This window comes from Rhincodon typus, chromosome 3 (genome assembly GCF_021869965.1).
Source record: "Rhincodon typus isolate 14 chromosome 3, sRhiTyp1.1, whole genome shotgun sequence".
In the NCBI taxonomy this organism is placed as follows: Eukaryota; Metazoa; Chordata; class Chondrichthyes; order Orectolobiformes; family Rhincodontidae; genus Rhincodon; species Rhincodon typus.
In genome coordinates, this window is record NC_063334.1 from 49,933,233 (window position 1) to 49,950,165 (window position 16,933).

Sequence of the window (16,933 nt, forward strand, 5' to 3'; positions counted from 1 at the left end):
CTGATGCTGCTTGGCCTGCTGTGTTCATCCAGCTCTACACCTTGGTATCTCAGATTCTCCAGCATCTGCAGTTCCTACTATCTCTGGAGAAACACACCTCATTTTCCGCTTGGGGACCCTACAGCCCTCCGGACTCAATATCATGTTCAATAATTTTAGGGCCTAAACTCTCCCATGTCCCAGTCCCCTAACCCACACACCAGGCCTTGTTACCACATAGTCTGCCATTACACACCCCCTGTTGTTAGTGACTAACAGTCCCCATTAACAACTATTCATCCTCCCAGCCTGATCATTAGCAAATCCTTTGTCTGTCCAACTGTCTTTCTCTCTCTTTGGGCTCTATCCCATCTTTACTCCCTACCCCACCCACCTCCCCATTTTCTGCATATAAACTGACGTTTTCCCAGCCACTGTCAGTTCTGAGGAAGGGTCACTGGACCCGAAACGTTAACTCTGTTTTCTCCTTCACAGATGCTGCCGGACCTGCTGAGCTTTTCCAGAACTTTGTTTTTGTTCAGGATCAGCATGTTCCTATGAAAATGGAGGATAAGGCTGGCAAGATTAGGGAACTTTGGATGACAAGAGAAATTGTGAGCTTAGTCAAAAAGAAAAAGGCAAAAGGTTTTTGGTTTACAGAGGCTTCACGTCAATATAAGCCTGGTGGGCTGAAGACCTGTTCCTATACTGTACTGTTGATTGTTCTTGGTACAATACTGGCATCTACCCTGGTATTCTGGAAAACTTCCCAGTTTTCTCCTATCCACAAAAAAAAAGGACAAATCCAATCTTGCCAATTACTGGCTTATAAATCTACTTTTAATCAGAAGCAAAGTGATTGAAAGGGTCGTTAACAGTGCTGCGAAGTATTTGCTCAGCAATAATCTGGTCGTTGACATTCAGTTTTGTTTCTGCTAGTTCACACTCAGCCTGATCTCATTACAGCCTCAGTCTAAACACTGGCAAAAAAAAAAGCTGAATTCCAGAGTTAAGGCAAGAGTGACAGCTCATGAAATCAAGGTAGCACCTAATTTAAGTATGATAATCAAGGAGCCCTGGACAAATTGAAGTCAATGAGTATGATGGGGAAAACTTTCTGCTGGCTAGAGATATATTTAGCACAAAGGAAAATGGCTGCAGCTGTTGTAGATTAATCATCTTTGTCCAGGAAATCACTGTAGTAGTCGTTCAGGGTAGTGGTCTTGGCCAAAACATCTTCAGTTGCTTCATTACTGACTTTCCTCTCATCACAAAATCAGAAGTGGACAGGTTCACTGATGATTGCACAATGTTCAGCACTATTTAAGGCTCCTGGTGCTGAAGTGTTTTAATGCAGCAAGACATGGACAACATTAGGCTTGGGCTCATGAGTGGCGAGTAATACTATGTCACACAAGTGCAGACAATGACCATGTACAATAACAGAGAATCTAATCATTTCCATGTGACATTCAACAGCATTACCATCACTGAATTCCATGCCTATAGCATCCCGGAAGTTATCACTGAGCAGAAACTGAACTGGACCAGCCAGATAAATACTGCAGCTACAAAAGCAGATTAGAGGCTAGGAATTGTGCAAGTAACTCCCCAGTGCATATCAATCAACTAAAAGACACAAGTCAGGAGTGTAATGGAATACTTTCCACTAGCTTGATGGGCGTCACTCTGTAAGACTCATGAAGCTGAACATCATCCAGGACAAAGCAGCCCACCTGACAGGCACCCTATCCATTACATTCCACATTCACAAACTCACCACCAATGCACTGTGCACTGCAAGTAACGTACTAAGGCTTAATCAACAGCACCTTTTAAACCCATAACCTCTATCACCCAGTAGGGCAACAGCAGGTAGTGCACAGGAACACCAGCATTTGCAAGTTTCCCTCCAAGCCAAACACCATCCTCACTTGGAAATACATCACTGCTCTTTCACTGTTGTCAGATCAATATCCTTTAATGTTCTTTCATAACAGCACTGAAATTGCTCCTACATCTTAAGGACTGTAACAGTTCAAGAAGTTCAAGAACAATTATGGATGTGCAATAAATGCTGGCTTAACCAGCAATGCCTCATCCAATTGTTGCCTAAGAACTGCTGATGTAATCATTCTGCAATTGTTGGCCGTGATTTCAGTGTGATGGCTTTATGGTACGGAGCTGCCTCTTGAAACATCTACGCCTCTTTTCCTAACTTTCGTCCTTTCATATCTCCCTTACCTAACTCTTTGAATAGGTTTTTGGTCAACTGAAACTGCATGATGAGAAGAGTTATGGCTCTCAAAACATTAACTCTGCTTCCTTCCCACAGATGCTGCAAGACCTGCTGAGTTTCTCCAGCAATTTGTGTTTTTGTTTCAGATCTCCAGCATCCGCAGTTCTTTGCTTTTTTTCACATCATATGATATTTGGTTTTATATTTTTGCTATGAATATTTTATGATATTAAAGTGCTGTGCAAATTATAAGTTTTTGTTATACCAGCATGCAGCCCAAAGCATTGCACAGTGGTTGTGACCTTAGATTTTATAATGCAAAGACAATTATTTCCTTCAAATGTTTACCCCTCTCCCTCTCATCCATACCAGTTTTTAACCAAAGTAAAACCCAACATCTGTGCCAATCTGACATAGACAGCGTCTTGATGCAAGTGGGGAAATAAAAATAGGTTTTGACACACATAATTCAAACTTATCGTGAACACAAGCGGCACAGTGGCTCAGTGGTTAGCACTACTGCCTCACAGCGCCAGGGACCCGGATTCGATTCCACCCTCGGGCGATTGTCTGTGTGGAGCTTGCCCATTCTCCCCGTGTCTGCGGGTTTCCTCCCACAGTCCAAAGATGAGCAGGCTAGGTGGATTGGCCATGCTAAATTGCCCATTGTGTTCAGGGATGTTTAGATTAGGTGGATTTATAGGGGAATGGGTCTGGGTGGGATGCTCTGTGGGTCGGTGAGGACTTGTTGGGCTGAAGCGCCTGTTTCCACACTGTAGGGATTCTATGATCTAAGTAAATATGTGGCCCAATTTGTTCCTTTACAACAAAAGATTACAAGCACCACAATATAAACGAATGGCTTATAAACATTTTAAGGTGAATTGGACTGTGTCAACTTGCCCTATGCTATTAAAGGGGTTTAACAATGCAGCATTCTTATTAATTTAAGACACTTTTCAACAAATATATCTATTGTTAGTTAAAACTTTCCTATAATTATGAAATACAATTAGACCAGACACCAGCATACACGGTACAGAAAATGGATATTTGTAAAATAAAATTGACTTGTCTAGATTTCTTTAAAATATGCATTCATAGATGTTGTATACAGACCCTTTCAGGAATCATTTCTGAAATACACATTCTGTTCTTAACACCGAAAAAGTGAATCACTAATTGGTTCAGACTAACCTCAGCACCATCATAGCTGAAGATTCCAACCACACTAACAGGAACTGCTTTGTTTACACAGCGCCCTAGAGCTTTACGATTAAGAGCAAAGACAAATGGAATTTCTTGTTCACGGGCAACTTCAATTATTGTATGCAATGTCTCATCTAAGCCACCTGGATAAAACAATTTTTAAACATTATTAATATATTAAGATATTAAAGAAGTCAATATTCTGCATCTTACAACTGCAGTTGCCAAGTATACCCTGGACCAGGAGTCTTTACACAGGGCCATCTAGTTTAAAATAAACCCACAAAATTTTGACTTTAATCTATTTCCCACATAGGCCATGCAGTTGGTTAAATTCACAATTTGAACTGTGGCTACAAAAGGCTCTTTCTGAGCTTTTCTCTTCTTGAACTCCATCCAATATACATCCCAACTTTCTTCACCTGAATACTGATACTGGTATTGATATATATACCTCCAGGCTTCTTGGTTTGGATTCTGTAATTTCTCCACAGACTGTTGAACTGCCTGTCACTTATATAACCCTTCTTAAAAATGCTCTGATCAAACATTTTGAATCTGTCTAGACTTCCTAAAGACAATGGTCTACATGAAAGGCTTGTAGTTTTAAAAAAAATCAAAACAGTGGAGAATTAGGGTTAACTCTAGGGATATATAAACAACTGGGTGGAAAGCAGTTATGTCAGCAGATGGGTGGAAGTAAAGGGAGTATGATGTACAAATTTCCACCACTAGGTATCAGACCACTAATATTTTAATTAATATAAAATTACCTATATTCAAAGGTCAATGTCCAAGTGCTGAACTTTGGAAATGATTCCAACTTAGGGGGGTCAGTGAAATTTGAGGAGGCAGTTCAGAAATGATGGATGAAATTTAACTTGAACAAGAACCAAAGGATGGAAAAATAAGCAAAATGCAATCTCTACAAATAGCCTGAAGTTGAAAGGGATCCAAGAGTCTTGGTAAAGTTAATCCCACCTGTTCATTTGTCCAAACATTTGTCAGTTCTGCTCAGCTTTTGCTTAGATGTCAGACACTTCCTCAACAACTGAACATTACAGACAAGCTGGGCTGTTGCCAGCTTACTGGATCCACTCACTGAAACTTTTTACGATTACTGTCATGAGCAGCAGCATCTTCACTCAGAATTAACAGCACAGCAGAAATCAATAAAAACAACAGAAGATGAATTACATAACCAGAACAGTAAAATACAAGACAAAAATAGTCAATTGAATTGTGACATGCTTTTGTCAGATTGCACTTGTGTAGTTCTGGTTACTTGAACACAAGACAGAAACATTCGAACATAAGAGGTTGTGCAGTAAACAACTCGAGCGAACAATGGCTGATTCCTGGTAAATGTCTAAGTAACAAGGAAAGGTGTGTATGACGTATTTGTAGGAGTGGTAAAGATAAACTTAGGTGATTATTTTAAATTTCATGAATTGGTCAGAGGAAACACCAACATGGAAAAGATAAATTTGATATTTATAAATAAAGAACTTTTTATGGAGCATTCAATACATAAAACAGACTTCAAGATTTAGCAGTGTAGGCATTTTAAAAAAGTCAGGCAATGCAATGGGCAAACTTCAGGGTGTTTCAGGATGAATGAGTTAATTTTAAATGAATAGCTTTCTTTATCCTGTGACCTTGATATTGAACAATTTTAGGAATAAATTTAGAAGAAAATTAGTCAGAAACACCCCACACAAAACCAAAATACAAGATGGAATGTGGAGAGGAACACCCTCCAGAGAAGCATCCTCAGTAACAACCTGAAAATCAAGAAGCAAATCGTGGCTGATTATCAACTGACATTTTTTTCAGTCAAAGAAAGAAGATGTGCACCCTTCTAATCTAGCTAACCTTTCTAGGTTGTCCAACCTAATCTTATTGGAAAAGATGAATTATTACTTGAGAATTTGGAACAACTTTTTTTGCAAATGGATTAGAACTTCAAATTGAGCATATCATTAAGCTTCAGTCTTCAAGCAGCACTGCTACAACAAGTACTGACAACTGAGACAGTGATAATATTTCTGATTGGTTACATGCCCACAAACATTTTATTATTGACAAAGTGGGTCTTTATTGACTAAGCCAGAGTAAAGTAAAGTATTTTTGTTTTAAAATTAGATTTTTTTAAAAAATTGAGGTTGGAAATTATCATAATAGACTTTACTTGAATGACTAGGTGAGAAAATCAAGGTACTCATTAGGAATTTAGAAATCACTCATTTTTTTTTTTTTTACATTGTTACTCTACCCATAACCAACAGAAAAAATGTTTATGTGTGAGGAAGTTCAATTTCACATTGCTGACTGATACTGAAACTGTTGATTCTGAGTGAAGGTGCTGCTCCTCATGACAGTAATAGTAAAAAGTTCCAGTGAGTAGATCCAGTAAGGAGGCAACAGCCCAGCTTGTCTGTAACGTTCAGTTGTTGAAGAAGTATCTGACATCTAAGCAAAAGCTGAGCAGAACTGACTAATGTTTGGACTAATGAACAGGTGGGATTAACTTGCAATGTGCAAGTTACACAGTGCTCAGTTTTTGATCAGATACACTTTAGCAGTAGATTTAATGTTTTATACTATTTAATTAGTTTGTGAAGTTTTGTTTTATTGTTACTAATTCAAATTAATTTTCACATGGAACATGACCGAATTAAGTTCGCAATAAACCAAATGTCCCAAAGGCGATAGAAGTTTTAAAACTCCAGATCATCCAAAATTAATTGCACTATAATTAAAAACATTAAAGCAGGAACAGTGAATGTTTAGCTTTACCAGAGAAAATTAAGAGTTAGTGACTCAGATAATATCAACTACAGCATAGGCCTTCACAGTAAGATGTGTTTTTCTCAGTTTAATTATTGTGCCCACTCACATTAAGCAAATATCCAGATTCATATCATTTTTCACCGAGATGTGTCTCCCCCTTTATAGCTTCCTCCCATCCCCATTAGATGCCCCCTTCTCTATATCTTCCAATTATTCTCCATTTTAATCATGGTAGAGATAATTAATGCACTTAGTTTCAATTATGTCTATTATTTAAATGGGGTGAAGACTGAAGAAAGCTGAGCAAGAGGGGATTTAGAAGTCCTAATACATGAATCACAAAAAAGCTAGCATACAATTTCAATGGGTAAATAGGAAGGTAAATGGACTGTTGGCATTTATTTTTAAGGGAATGGAGTGTAAAAATAGGAAGGTTTGGCTAAAACTACATAATGCATCAGTCAGACAACACCTCGAATTTTGTGAACAGTTTTGGTCATCTTATATAAGGAAAGATATACTGGCATTTGAGGCATTGTAGAGAAAGCTGACTAGGTTGATCCCGGAGGGATCTTATTATGAGGTGAGGTTGAATAGTTTGGGCTTGTACTCAATGAAATTTACAAGAATGAGAGAAGATCTTATTGAAACATAAGATTCTCAGAGGGCTTAACAGGGTAGATGCTGGGAGGTTGTTTCCCTTTGTGGGAGAATCTAGGACCTGAGACAGTCTTAGAGTAATGAGCATTTATGCACAGGGTAGTCAACCTGTGGAACTGTTTAACAGAGAAGGCTGTTAAGGCTGGGTTGTTAAGTATATTTGAGGTGAGTCAGATTTTTATTCAGCAAGGGAATCAAGCATTGAGGATTCCCATGATTCACTGAACGGAGGAGCACACCCAATGGACTGAACGGTTTACTTCTGTTCCTATGTCTGATGGTCTTAAAGATGTTAAGGATACGGTGGCAGGTCATAGATCAGTCTTGATATCACTGAATAGCAAAATGTGCTCGATATACTAATCAGCCTAATTTTGTTTCTATTAATTTTTCACTTTTCTACATCTTGTAAAAGGAACAATTACAAACAAATTACCTTTTGATTGTATTCTTTCACAGTTGGGAGAAATTATAACACATTTCAGCTTTTTCAGCTTTAGATGTTTTAACACTTCTCTCAGCCCCATTACAATCCTACGTTTTTTCTTAGCTTTAATTGGATCCTTTTGGTACAAACGATCTTGGAAACGGACAAGTTCTTTCAGCAGGTCAGTCACATAGCTATCAACTTCTTTACTGAGCACTTGGCTGCAATATCTAAACGAGAAAAAGCATGCACATGGTGAAAAACTATTGCAAAGTATATATTACACAAGGAAAAACGTGGTGACAGCATCTATACACAGAGGAATTAAACTCTTGGAAAATTGGCACTTGCTGTTCTTATCACATGATAATGGGCAAAGCAAACAGGCAAAGTAGAAATTTGCATTACAGGGCAAATTGGTGCCTCATTATTTGAAATTGTAATGATTTTTGGATTCAGATGGCAATGAATCACAAGTACAAAGCAGGAGTGGAAATTACAGTACAAGTGAATTTGTACGATCATGGTGGTGGTGCAGATACAGGAGCAGGAGGAGGGACAAAGCCATGAAGCATTTAAATATTTGAGATAACGTAAGATTCAGAGCCAATGTAGTCAAGGGAAGACAGAGATGATAGAGAAGTATGATGATGCAAGCAATAGACAATTTAAAGAAATTAAATTTACAAATGTGAAGAACGGTGGTCCATTGAGAATATTATTGAAATAATAGATCTTAAAACTGATACTATAGAGAAATTAAATAGTATTAAATTAATGAAGTAATTAAAAATCATTTATGTAACCAAGGTCTTTCCGTTATCAAGCATGTATGCAGATATTTACTGAGATGTTTCAAGTTTGAAGTTTCTGAATACAAGAAATTAAATGGTTTCATCTTGCACAGGAAAAACACTGAGCTTGTGCGTGCATGTGACTTTTTTTTTTGAAAGATCATGAATGCTAAACCTCATTCTCATAATCATTGCTCCTTTCTACAAACATCACAAAATTGTCCCTATTCAAAACAATACATCAACGATAAAATATACATCTATGAAAAACTGAACTGTTTACATCATTTTAACAAATTCATTGGAGCAATTTGAGGATTTAACAAGTAGGGTGGATAAAGGGATAAGTAGATGTAGAATATTGGGTTTCCAAGAGACCCAATAAGGGTGCTACATAAAAGGTTACTGCCAAGAAAGAAGTGTTGGGGGTGATATATTAACATGGAAAAGAAATTAAGTCAGGATAAATATCAGATTGGCAAACTGTAATCAGTAAAGTGGCCATTGGGATGAGTTATGAGACTTCAAATATTTACCATCCATGTTAATGACATGGATGTAGCGACTGACTGTATTGTAACTAATTTTGCTGACAATACAAAAATGAGTAGGGGAAAGCAAATTGTGGGGCAGCACAAATAGTCTTCAAAGGGAATGAAGATAGTGAGCCAAAATTTAGCAGATGGCATACAATGTTGGAAAATGCAAGGTTTCCCACTTTCGGACTTAAGAATACAAAAGCAAATAATTTAAATGGAGAGAGAATGTGGAATGCCATGCTACAGAGGGATCTGGAAGTCCTTGTACATGAATCATAAAAATGTGCTGATCCAGCAAGAAATTAGAAAGCCAAATGACGTGGTGTTCTTATTGCGGGGGAAAGTTCATTGAAGTTCATAAGTTTTGCTACAACTGTACAGGGCATTGTTGTTGCTGCACCTTGAGCACTATGTACAATTTTAGTCTCCTTACTTAAAAAGGCATATATACTCACAGTGGAAGCAGTTCAGAGAAGCTTGGATTGGATCTATATTCACTGGAACTCAAAATGAGAGATGGTCACGTTGAAACAAAAAGGATTCTAAAGGGACTTGACAGGATAAATGCTGAGATGGTGCTCCTTCATGGAGGTATCTAAAGTTGGGAGGCAGAGTTTTAAAGTAAGGGATCTCCCATATAGGATCAAAAAGAACTCATTCTTCAAGGGTCATTTGGGACTCTTTTCCATGTACAGCAATGGAGTCTGGATAATTAAATATATTCTAGGAAGAGTTTACAGGTCTTTCAGTTCCAAGGGAGTCAGAAGTTATAGAAGTCAGGCTCAATAGACGAAATGCCTTACTCCTGCTCGTAATCTTTATGGTTTTAACCAAACTTATTCTATACAACAAACATTGAAAAATATGATCAATTGATTAGATACACTGCATTACCAACCAAAATGGCTGACACCAGTATCCAACTGTTGAATTAGATGATTTGAATCCAAAATTGTAGTTTGTCTAGACTTGTGCAGACTTCAGTTTTAATAAAATAAAATCAAAAATTCACACCAAAATTCCACACAAATATGTGAATGTGATAATAAGATTTTAAGATTTTAGTTTTGTGTGTTATAGGTCGATTTCTAGAAAGCAACATTCAGACTGAAAAAAAGGAATAAAATAATAAAACGGAATGAAAAGAAATTCAGGCTTAGCTATTCACTTGGTAGACTTGCTAAGTCCTCTGGACAAAAATGATCAATCCTCCCCATGTATGGAGTTAGCTGATTTTGGCTGGAAAGGAATAGGAGCATTAATATTGATGCAGCATGATTATCTAGCGAAGAGAAAAAAATTTCTCCTTTCCCTAAATGTGGTACTTGTAATGTCCTACATGTGTAGGTGAAGGTACAGTTACACTAGCTTTGATATTTTTCTATTGTGGGACAATCTCCAACTTGCCAATCAAGAATTACATGTGAATAATGAACATCTGAGCAAGATACAGTAAGGTGTGAACTCAAGGACAATGGTTATTGTTCTCACCGAAAATCTAAAACCAAGTGGAGCTTTTCAGCCCTTCAGAGTGCTAGCACATGTTGAAATAAGAGCTAGAAAATAATGTTTTCACATAACAGCAAGTAGAAAAGAGCTCACATTGTGTCAGAGTGTAGAAATGTATTTTTATAGTATGTAGATGATGAACGTTGCTATTAAAAACTGAAGTCTGTAGTTAAAAATATTCAAAAAGCACCCAGACAGTAGTAACATCGCGACGTCAGCCCTTGACCAGTAGACATTGAGTGAATGCATTAAGAAAAAGCCTTGTTGTTTCTCTTGTTAACTAATATTAGAAAAAACGCACAGGTTATTAACACTTAACACTAGTTTCCCAGCCATGTGCAAGTCAACTGTAAACTCTCTTTTTCTTCAAACATTCCTCAAAACCTCTAGCAACCAACCTAGCCTTCACCTTATAGGTGTAATCTGGTAGGACGTTTTCTGCACAGATCCACCTGTGTGACAAAGCAGGTTGCCTTCTATCACCAACTTCCGAATATACTCCGAATTCTTTCCAGTTCTCTAACTTCGCTTAGCCTATTTTATCACCTTAATCTTTCACTCTACTAGTAGTCAGGTTCTCGTAATACAAATGCAAGTTTTCCCATCACATCCAATAATCTTTACTGGCCCTATCCAATCCCTGTTTAATAAATAACCACCTCCCCAAATCAGAAATCTCTCTTAGATGGTCTGATGGATGCCTCAACGCTCGTCTGAATTTCTTTTGAAGCCTCAGCTTTAATGAATGCTTTTCTGCTGGTGTGTAATGCATTATTTGGATGAGGACAGAAAAGAAGCAAGCTGACCAGTGTTCCTTCAAATACTGGAGGATTGTCATGCAGTACTGAACAGAATTTTGGGTTCTGACTGCATTCTAATTGCTTTAGGTTATACTTCCCAACCAACTGTAATGAATTTGTTGCATGTAATGCCCTTGCCAGTGCCATTCATAACTTTCAGTTCAATTTTCTGTGCAACATTTCATCAATTATTGCATGGTTTCTTTCACACAATATCAATGAACAGACTTTCTGTAGTTGTGGGCATTACCATAACATACAGGTTCTCTCATGTCCTGAAATTCATCATTTGCAATTAGTTCCATTATGGTTAAATAGTTTGTTGGTCATCCAATACCTGTTCTGATCCACTTTTCCATAACTGTGTCTACTGTCATCTGTTCTTATTATCATTATCACCTGGGATAGAGTAAACCTGGGTGACCACGTTTCCAAATTCAGTCCCACATCTTCAAATTCATGGCTGATCGTTCTTTAAATTCCTGGGCTAATGGAATACGTACTACCAGATGTGGTGGCATGATTTGATATGTAATACATTTGCCACATTGCAATGTGATCCATTCCACAAGAAATTTCTATTCTTTATCCATAATTCTGGCATCAACTAAGAATAGATTTAATTTCTGAGAGGAGAGATGAGCAATTGTTTATGCAATTTCTGTATGATCTCATCAGCAGAAATCTTGGTTTTCTTGATAAGAAATTCCTTTTCTTGAATGGATCCCGTGAATTGCAAGTTTACCACTTTAACAAAACTGTCCTCCAAGTCCAAATGTATTTTGCCTTTTACATCGAAAGCTTATTCAGTAAGAATGGTATGTCATTCTGGATGACATAATTTACAAAATAATGCAGTCCTTTAATTCCACAAGTGAGGGCCACTCTCTTTAAAGATGGTCAAATATTATCATCCCCGAATTGAGGACAGGTAGAGCTTTCATACTGTTAGTACCTATTTTTGTCTGCTTTGTCCAGTCTTTCCAAATGATAGTTCAGCCAATCAAGGCCACACATTGTTGAGGAACAGCCACTACCTTGTACAGCACAACTGAAATCAAATTCACGTTCAAAACCATCTCTTTCATGGGCTGGTTCGAATACTTCACTCTTTTTCCTTGGACAATTCCTGATAGGAATATTTAGAGTTGCACTGAAAACATTTATTAATTATTCCTCATGTATTTCTGAGATCCATTCATTTTCAGCATCACCCCAATCCTGTATTTCCCTTGATTCAGAAATCTACGAATGTATGGCTTCCCTCAAAATGTATTTTGGAAAATCAATCCATATAGGTGTTTGAGACAAGCCCACCTAAACTTTGACAGTAATTAATCATAAAGACTTCCATTCTCTGTATTACCACAGCACTTCCAATAATTCCTGAGAACGTAGCTAGAAATGATCATCTCCTTAAAACGTTTTTTTTGCAGTAGCAACCATTTGTTCATAAAGTGTCATTACCATAACAATGAACACCAGAAAAATGAAATCTGTGCACAATCTAACAGTTTAAAAGCCACAGAATCTGCAATTTCTAAACTGAATTTCTTTAGTCCTTTATATTATGTTTGAAACTCTACAACATTTTCTTCCATGGACTGATGGAGTTGTAGGGGGAGATAAAGTACTCCACCTCCTGTGGCACATAGCTTTCTCTAAAAGAAGCATTTTTTAATTCAACCTGCTCAGAGAGGTTATTATACACTTGTGGACTTGAACCCAGGACTCCTGGCTCAGAAGCAGGGACCCTGTTGCTGCACCACAAGACCTCAAGAACTCAGCTATTAAATACAAAGTCCAGTGAACATCACTTGCTTTCAGTCAACTCTAGGGCTGTTCTACTTAACCTTTAAAGAGTTCTGCATTTCTAATGGTATTATTAGTAAAATCGGAGCTCAATGCATGGTGATTTTAGTTCAGAAAAGGAAGTAGTTGGTATAGACGGAAAGAGGGATGTTCATGATATCAGCAGTAGGATCAATAATGACATGTTGGTCATTTGGGTGGAGCAGTAGTAAACTGCTATGCAATATGGATGGTGATGCTTTTGCAAAAGGGGCAAGGATAAATTAGAAGGCAGATTACAAATACAGACGGGAGAATGAATAGAGGAGCTGAAGGTGTTTCTGATCTGAAAAAAAGTGACCAGAGAGCGCAAATGTAAAAATACTTCGTGAACTAACGACAAATATCCATCCCTGACCCCAGCAATGTTCCATTCTCTGCAAGTACATACAGCACAGATGCTCAAATTTCAAATTCAGTGGATCAGAACATTGCAGAATCTAATGACAAATGTCCAAATACTTACTTTCATGTGGTACTAAATTAAGCAACATTCATTTCAACATTAGGCATCAGGATTTCACTTACTCTCTAAACCGTCTGCTATGTATCTTTGGATGTCTGGAATTCATCAAAATGTTTTCCATCAAAGTTCCTTCAGGATATTTTGGTGTTTCAGAAAGAGATTCTAAATTTTGATTGGATGAAGATGGTGCAAAAACAGCCAAATCTGTTGAATCTAAATCAAAAATATAACAACATTTTCTAGGTCACAGGATAGTATACTCAGCTGAATAAAATTGTACAAAACTAAGTATTTTCATCAGTAAAATTCTGCTATCTAGAATTGGAAGTAACAGGTCTTAACCTAGCTCAAAAACTTGCCCTACTGTTTCAAACTCTGCTTTCAGAAAAATCCATGTCGGATATAGCTAGAAACATTAAAATTGTACTCACACTGCCTGATCTGTTGCTGCCTCTCTTCCTGAACTGAGCAGCTATGGTACATCAAAACTTATAGGGAACACTGGATGTCCTACTTATTCCCTAGGAGCAGTGCGCAAACAAAACATGGTGTTACAAGCATGATAGTGAATGAAATTCTGAATCCCTCTGACCATGTCCATGAAACTAGATCACCAAAAGGTTGTGTCAGGCCTTAGAATACAGGAGAATATAAGACTGTCTGGTCAGGTGGGCTGATCAGTGGCAAATGGGAAGTCAGTTCTAAAAAATGTGAGGTGATGCAGGACAAACAAAGCAAGGGAACACACGATGGACCCTGGGAAATACCAAGGATCAAAGGGACCCTGCTGAGCACATACATTGGCTCCTTAACGTATCAGGACAAATGGATAAAATGCTTAACAAGGCATCTTGGATACTTGCCTTTATTAATTGAGGCACAGAGTTCAAGAGCAAGGAGGCTATGCTGGAAATGTATAAAATGTTGGTTAGGCGAGAGCTAGGGTATTGAATGCAGTTTTGGAATCCACTTTTTAGAAGGGAAGCAATTGCACTGGAGAAAGTGCAGAGGAGATTTACCAGTATGTTGCCGGAGCTGCAGAGTTTCAGTAATAAAGAAAGATTAGATAAACTGAGGCTGTTTTCTTTAGAGCAGAGGAGACTGCAAGGGGACATAATTGAGATGTACAAAATTATGAGGGGCATAGATAGGGTAGACAGGAGGAAACTTTATCCCTTGATGGAGATATCGACGACCAGGGGACATAGATTTAAGGTAAGGGGCAGAAGGTTTAGAGGAGATGGAAGGAAAATCTTTTACACTCAGAGGGTGTGATGGGAGTCTGGAACTCACTGCCTGTAAGGGTGGTGAAGGCAGAAACCCTCATAACATTTGAGTAATATTTAGATATGCACTTGCAATGCTAATGCATACAAGGTTATTGGCCAAGCACTGGAAAATGGCATTATAATAGGTGGTTGTTTTTGACTGGTGTAGATACAATTGGTTGAAAGACCTTTTTCTGTGCTGTAGATTTCAACGGCTCTGACTATAATAACAAAAAAACTCAAAAAAAGCTATATGCCTGGAGCATTGCTGACAAATGACACATTTTATTGAAGCTTTTCATCTTGTACTCATCAGGGAAATTTGCAAGAATACCAGTAAAGGGGAAAACCAATGTTTCTATTGCACAAGAGTGTTGATTGGTTAGCAAGTAGACTCGCATTCTATGTGACAATGTCTTTACCAATGAATCAGTTAATGATGGATTAATATTAACTGCCACGCTTTGTTTAAATTTTAAATCAGGCAGATAACTGATTGGTTAGAGTATTGCCTGAGAAATGAACTACTGAATGACTGTCACCTATTTTGCTGAGTTGAAACTGGCATAGTATATGCACATGTTGTCTTTGTATGTAAAGAACAGGGCCCTACATACAATATACATACCTTCAGTATATACGAAAGTGCAAGCCTGGCTGACAATCCTAAATAGATTGTCTGTGTACTCCTCCACACACCCAGGTTAATCGAGCGAATATTGTTCAACTGTAGAATCACGTCTAATATTAGACACAGTTTTGCACTTTGCAGGCGCAGCCTAGTTAGCTACACAATCAGTACCTTACTTGTCACCAAACTCCTGAAACTCGCTTCATAATAGCATTGTGGGTGTAACTACACCAAATTGATTGCAGTTCTTCAAGAAGGCAGCTCAGCATCACCACCTTCTCATAGGCGATTAGGAATAGAACAAAGAACAGTATAGCATGCAGTAAAGCCTGCACCAAGATATCATCCTTTTTTAAAATAAATAGGTTTGTCTCTATGTGGTCTGTATCCCTGTATTCCTTGCATATTCATATATCAGTCAATATGCCTCTTAAACATTGCACTTGCATCTGCTTCTACCACCTCCAGCAGTACATTCCAGGCACTTACCATCCTTTATTTAAAACACTTGCCTCTCACATCTCCTTTAAATTTTCCCTCTTATCCCTTAAACCTACATCTCTTAGTAGCTGATATTTCTACCCCTGGAAAAAGATTTTGATCATCTATTCTATCCATTCCTCTCATAAATTTGTAATCCTCTATCAGGCCGCTTCTCAGCCTCCAACGTTCAAGTGAAAACAAACTGAGTTTTTTCCAATCTCTCCTCACAACTAATACCCTTCAAACCAGACCACATTCTGGTAAACCTTTTCTGAACCCTCACCAAGGCCTCCACATCCTTCTGGTAGTGTGGCAACTAGAAATGTACACAATATCCCAAATGTGGCCTAACTAAAGTTCTATATAACTGCAACATGACGAGCTAATTTTTATTCTCTGTAAAAATGAAGGCAAGCATGCCATATGCCTTCTTGACTATCTTATCCACTTGTGTTACCTTTTGCAGGGAACTATGGACCTGTACACCTAGACACCTAGACACCTCTGTAAGTCAATGCTTCTAAGGGCTCTGCCATTTACTGCATACTTCTCTCCTGCATTAGACCTGCCAAAATGCATCACCTCACATTTGTCCAGATTAAATTCTGTCGGCCATTTCTCCCTCACTTCCCTCAGTATTCTGAGATAAATCCTGTCAGGACCTAGGGACCCATCTACCTTAACACCATTGTCACCACCTTTTTAATATTAATATGCCCTCATTAATGATCTCACTCACATCCTCCGGCTCCATGCATAAATTTCCTCCTTTGTCCTTGAATGGAGCTTTCCTTTCCCTATCTGCACTTTTGTTCTTTACATACTTATAGTACGCTTTGTGATTTTCTTTAATCCTGTTTGCCAAAGTCATGTCATGGCCCTCCTAACTCGATTAAGTTCTTTCCTGCTATATTTATATTCCTCGAGGGCTCTGTCTTCAATTTCCTAAACCTCACATAGGGCTCCTTTTTCTTTTTGACTAAATTATGGTAACTGTTCCCAAAACATTCTCCCACTGAAACTTTTCACCTGGACGGGCTCGTTCTCCAATAGCAGGCCTGGTATGGCCACTTCCCTTAATGGACCATTTATATATTGCTTCAAGAAACCCCCCTGGATGTACCTAACAAATACCCCCCAACTGAAACCCTGGTGCTAAGGGTGTCCCAGTTCATATCTGGGAAGTTTAAAATCTGCCACTGCAACAGCCCTGTTATTTTCACATTTGTCCATAACCTGTACATATATCTATTCCTGTATCTCCCTCTGGCTGTTGGGACGCCTA

General features: G+C 38.1%; 1 protein-coding gene across 4 annotated transcripts in view; it reads right to left on the reverse strand.

Moving 5' to 3' along the window:
• Window positions 1-16,933, reverse strand: part of LOC109915183 (selenocysteine insertion sequence-binding protein 2-like) — a 112,296-nt gene that overhangs the window by 17,000 nt on the left and 78,363 nt on the right. For 3 of the 4 annotated variants that reach the window (XM_048621447.1, XM_048621453.1, XM_048621443.1), the window contains 3 exons: window positions 13,329-13,479; window positions 7,317-7,537; window positions 3,416-3,570 (listed from right to left, as the gene is read on the reverse strand). In XM_048621447.1, the coding sequence (XP_048477404.1) occupies window positions 3,416-3,570; window positions 7,317-7,537; window positions 13,329-13,479 (527 nt within the window). The remainder of the gene's footprint in view (window positions 1-3,415; window positions 3,571-7,316; window positions 7,538-13,328; window positions 13,480-16,933) is intronic. The other variant, XM_048621460.1, reaches the window with a different exon arrangement.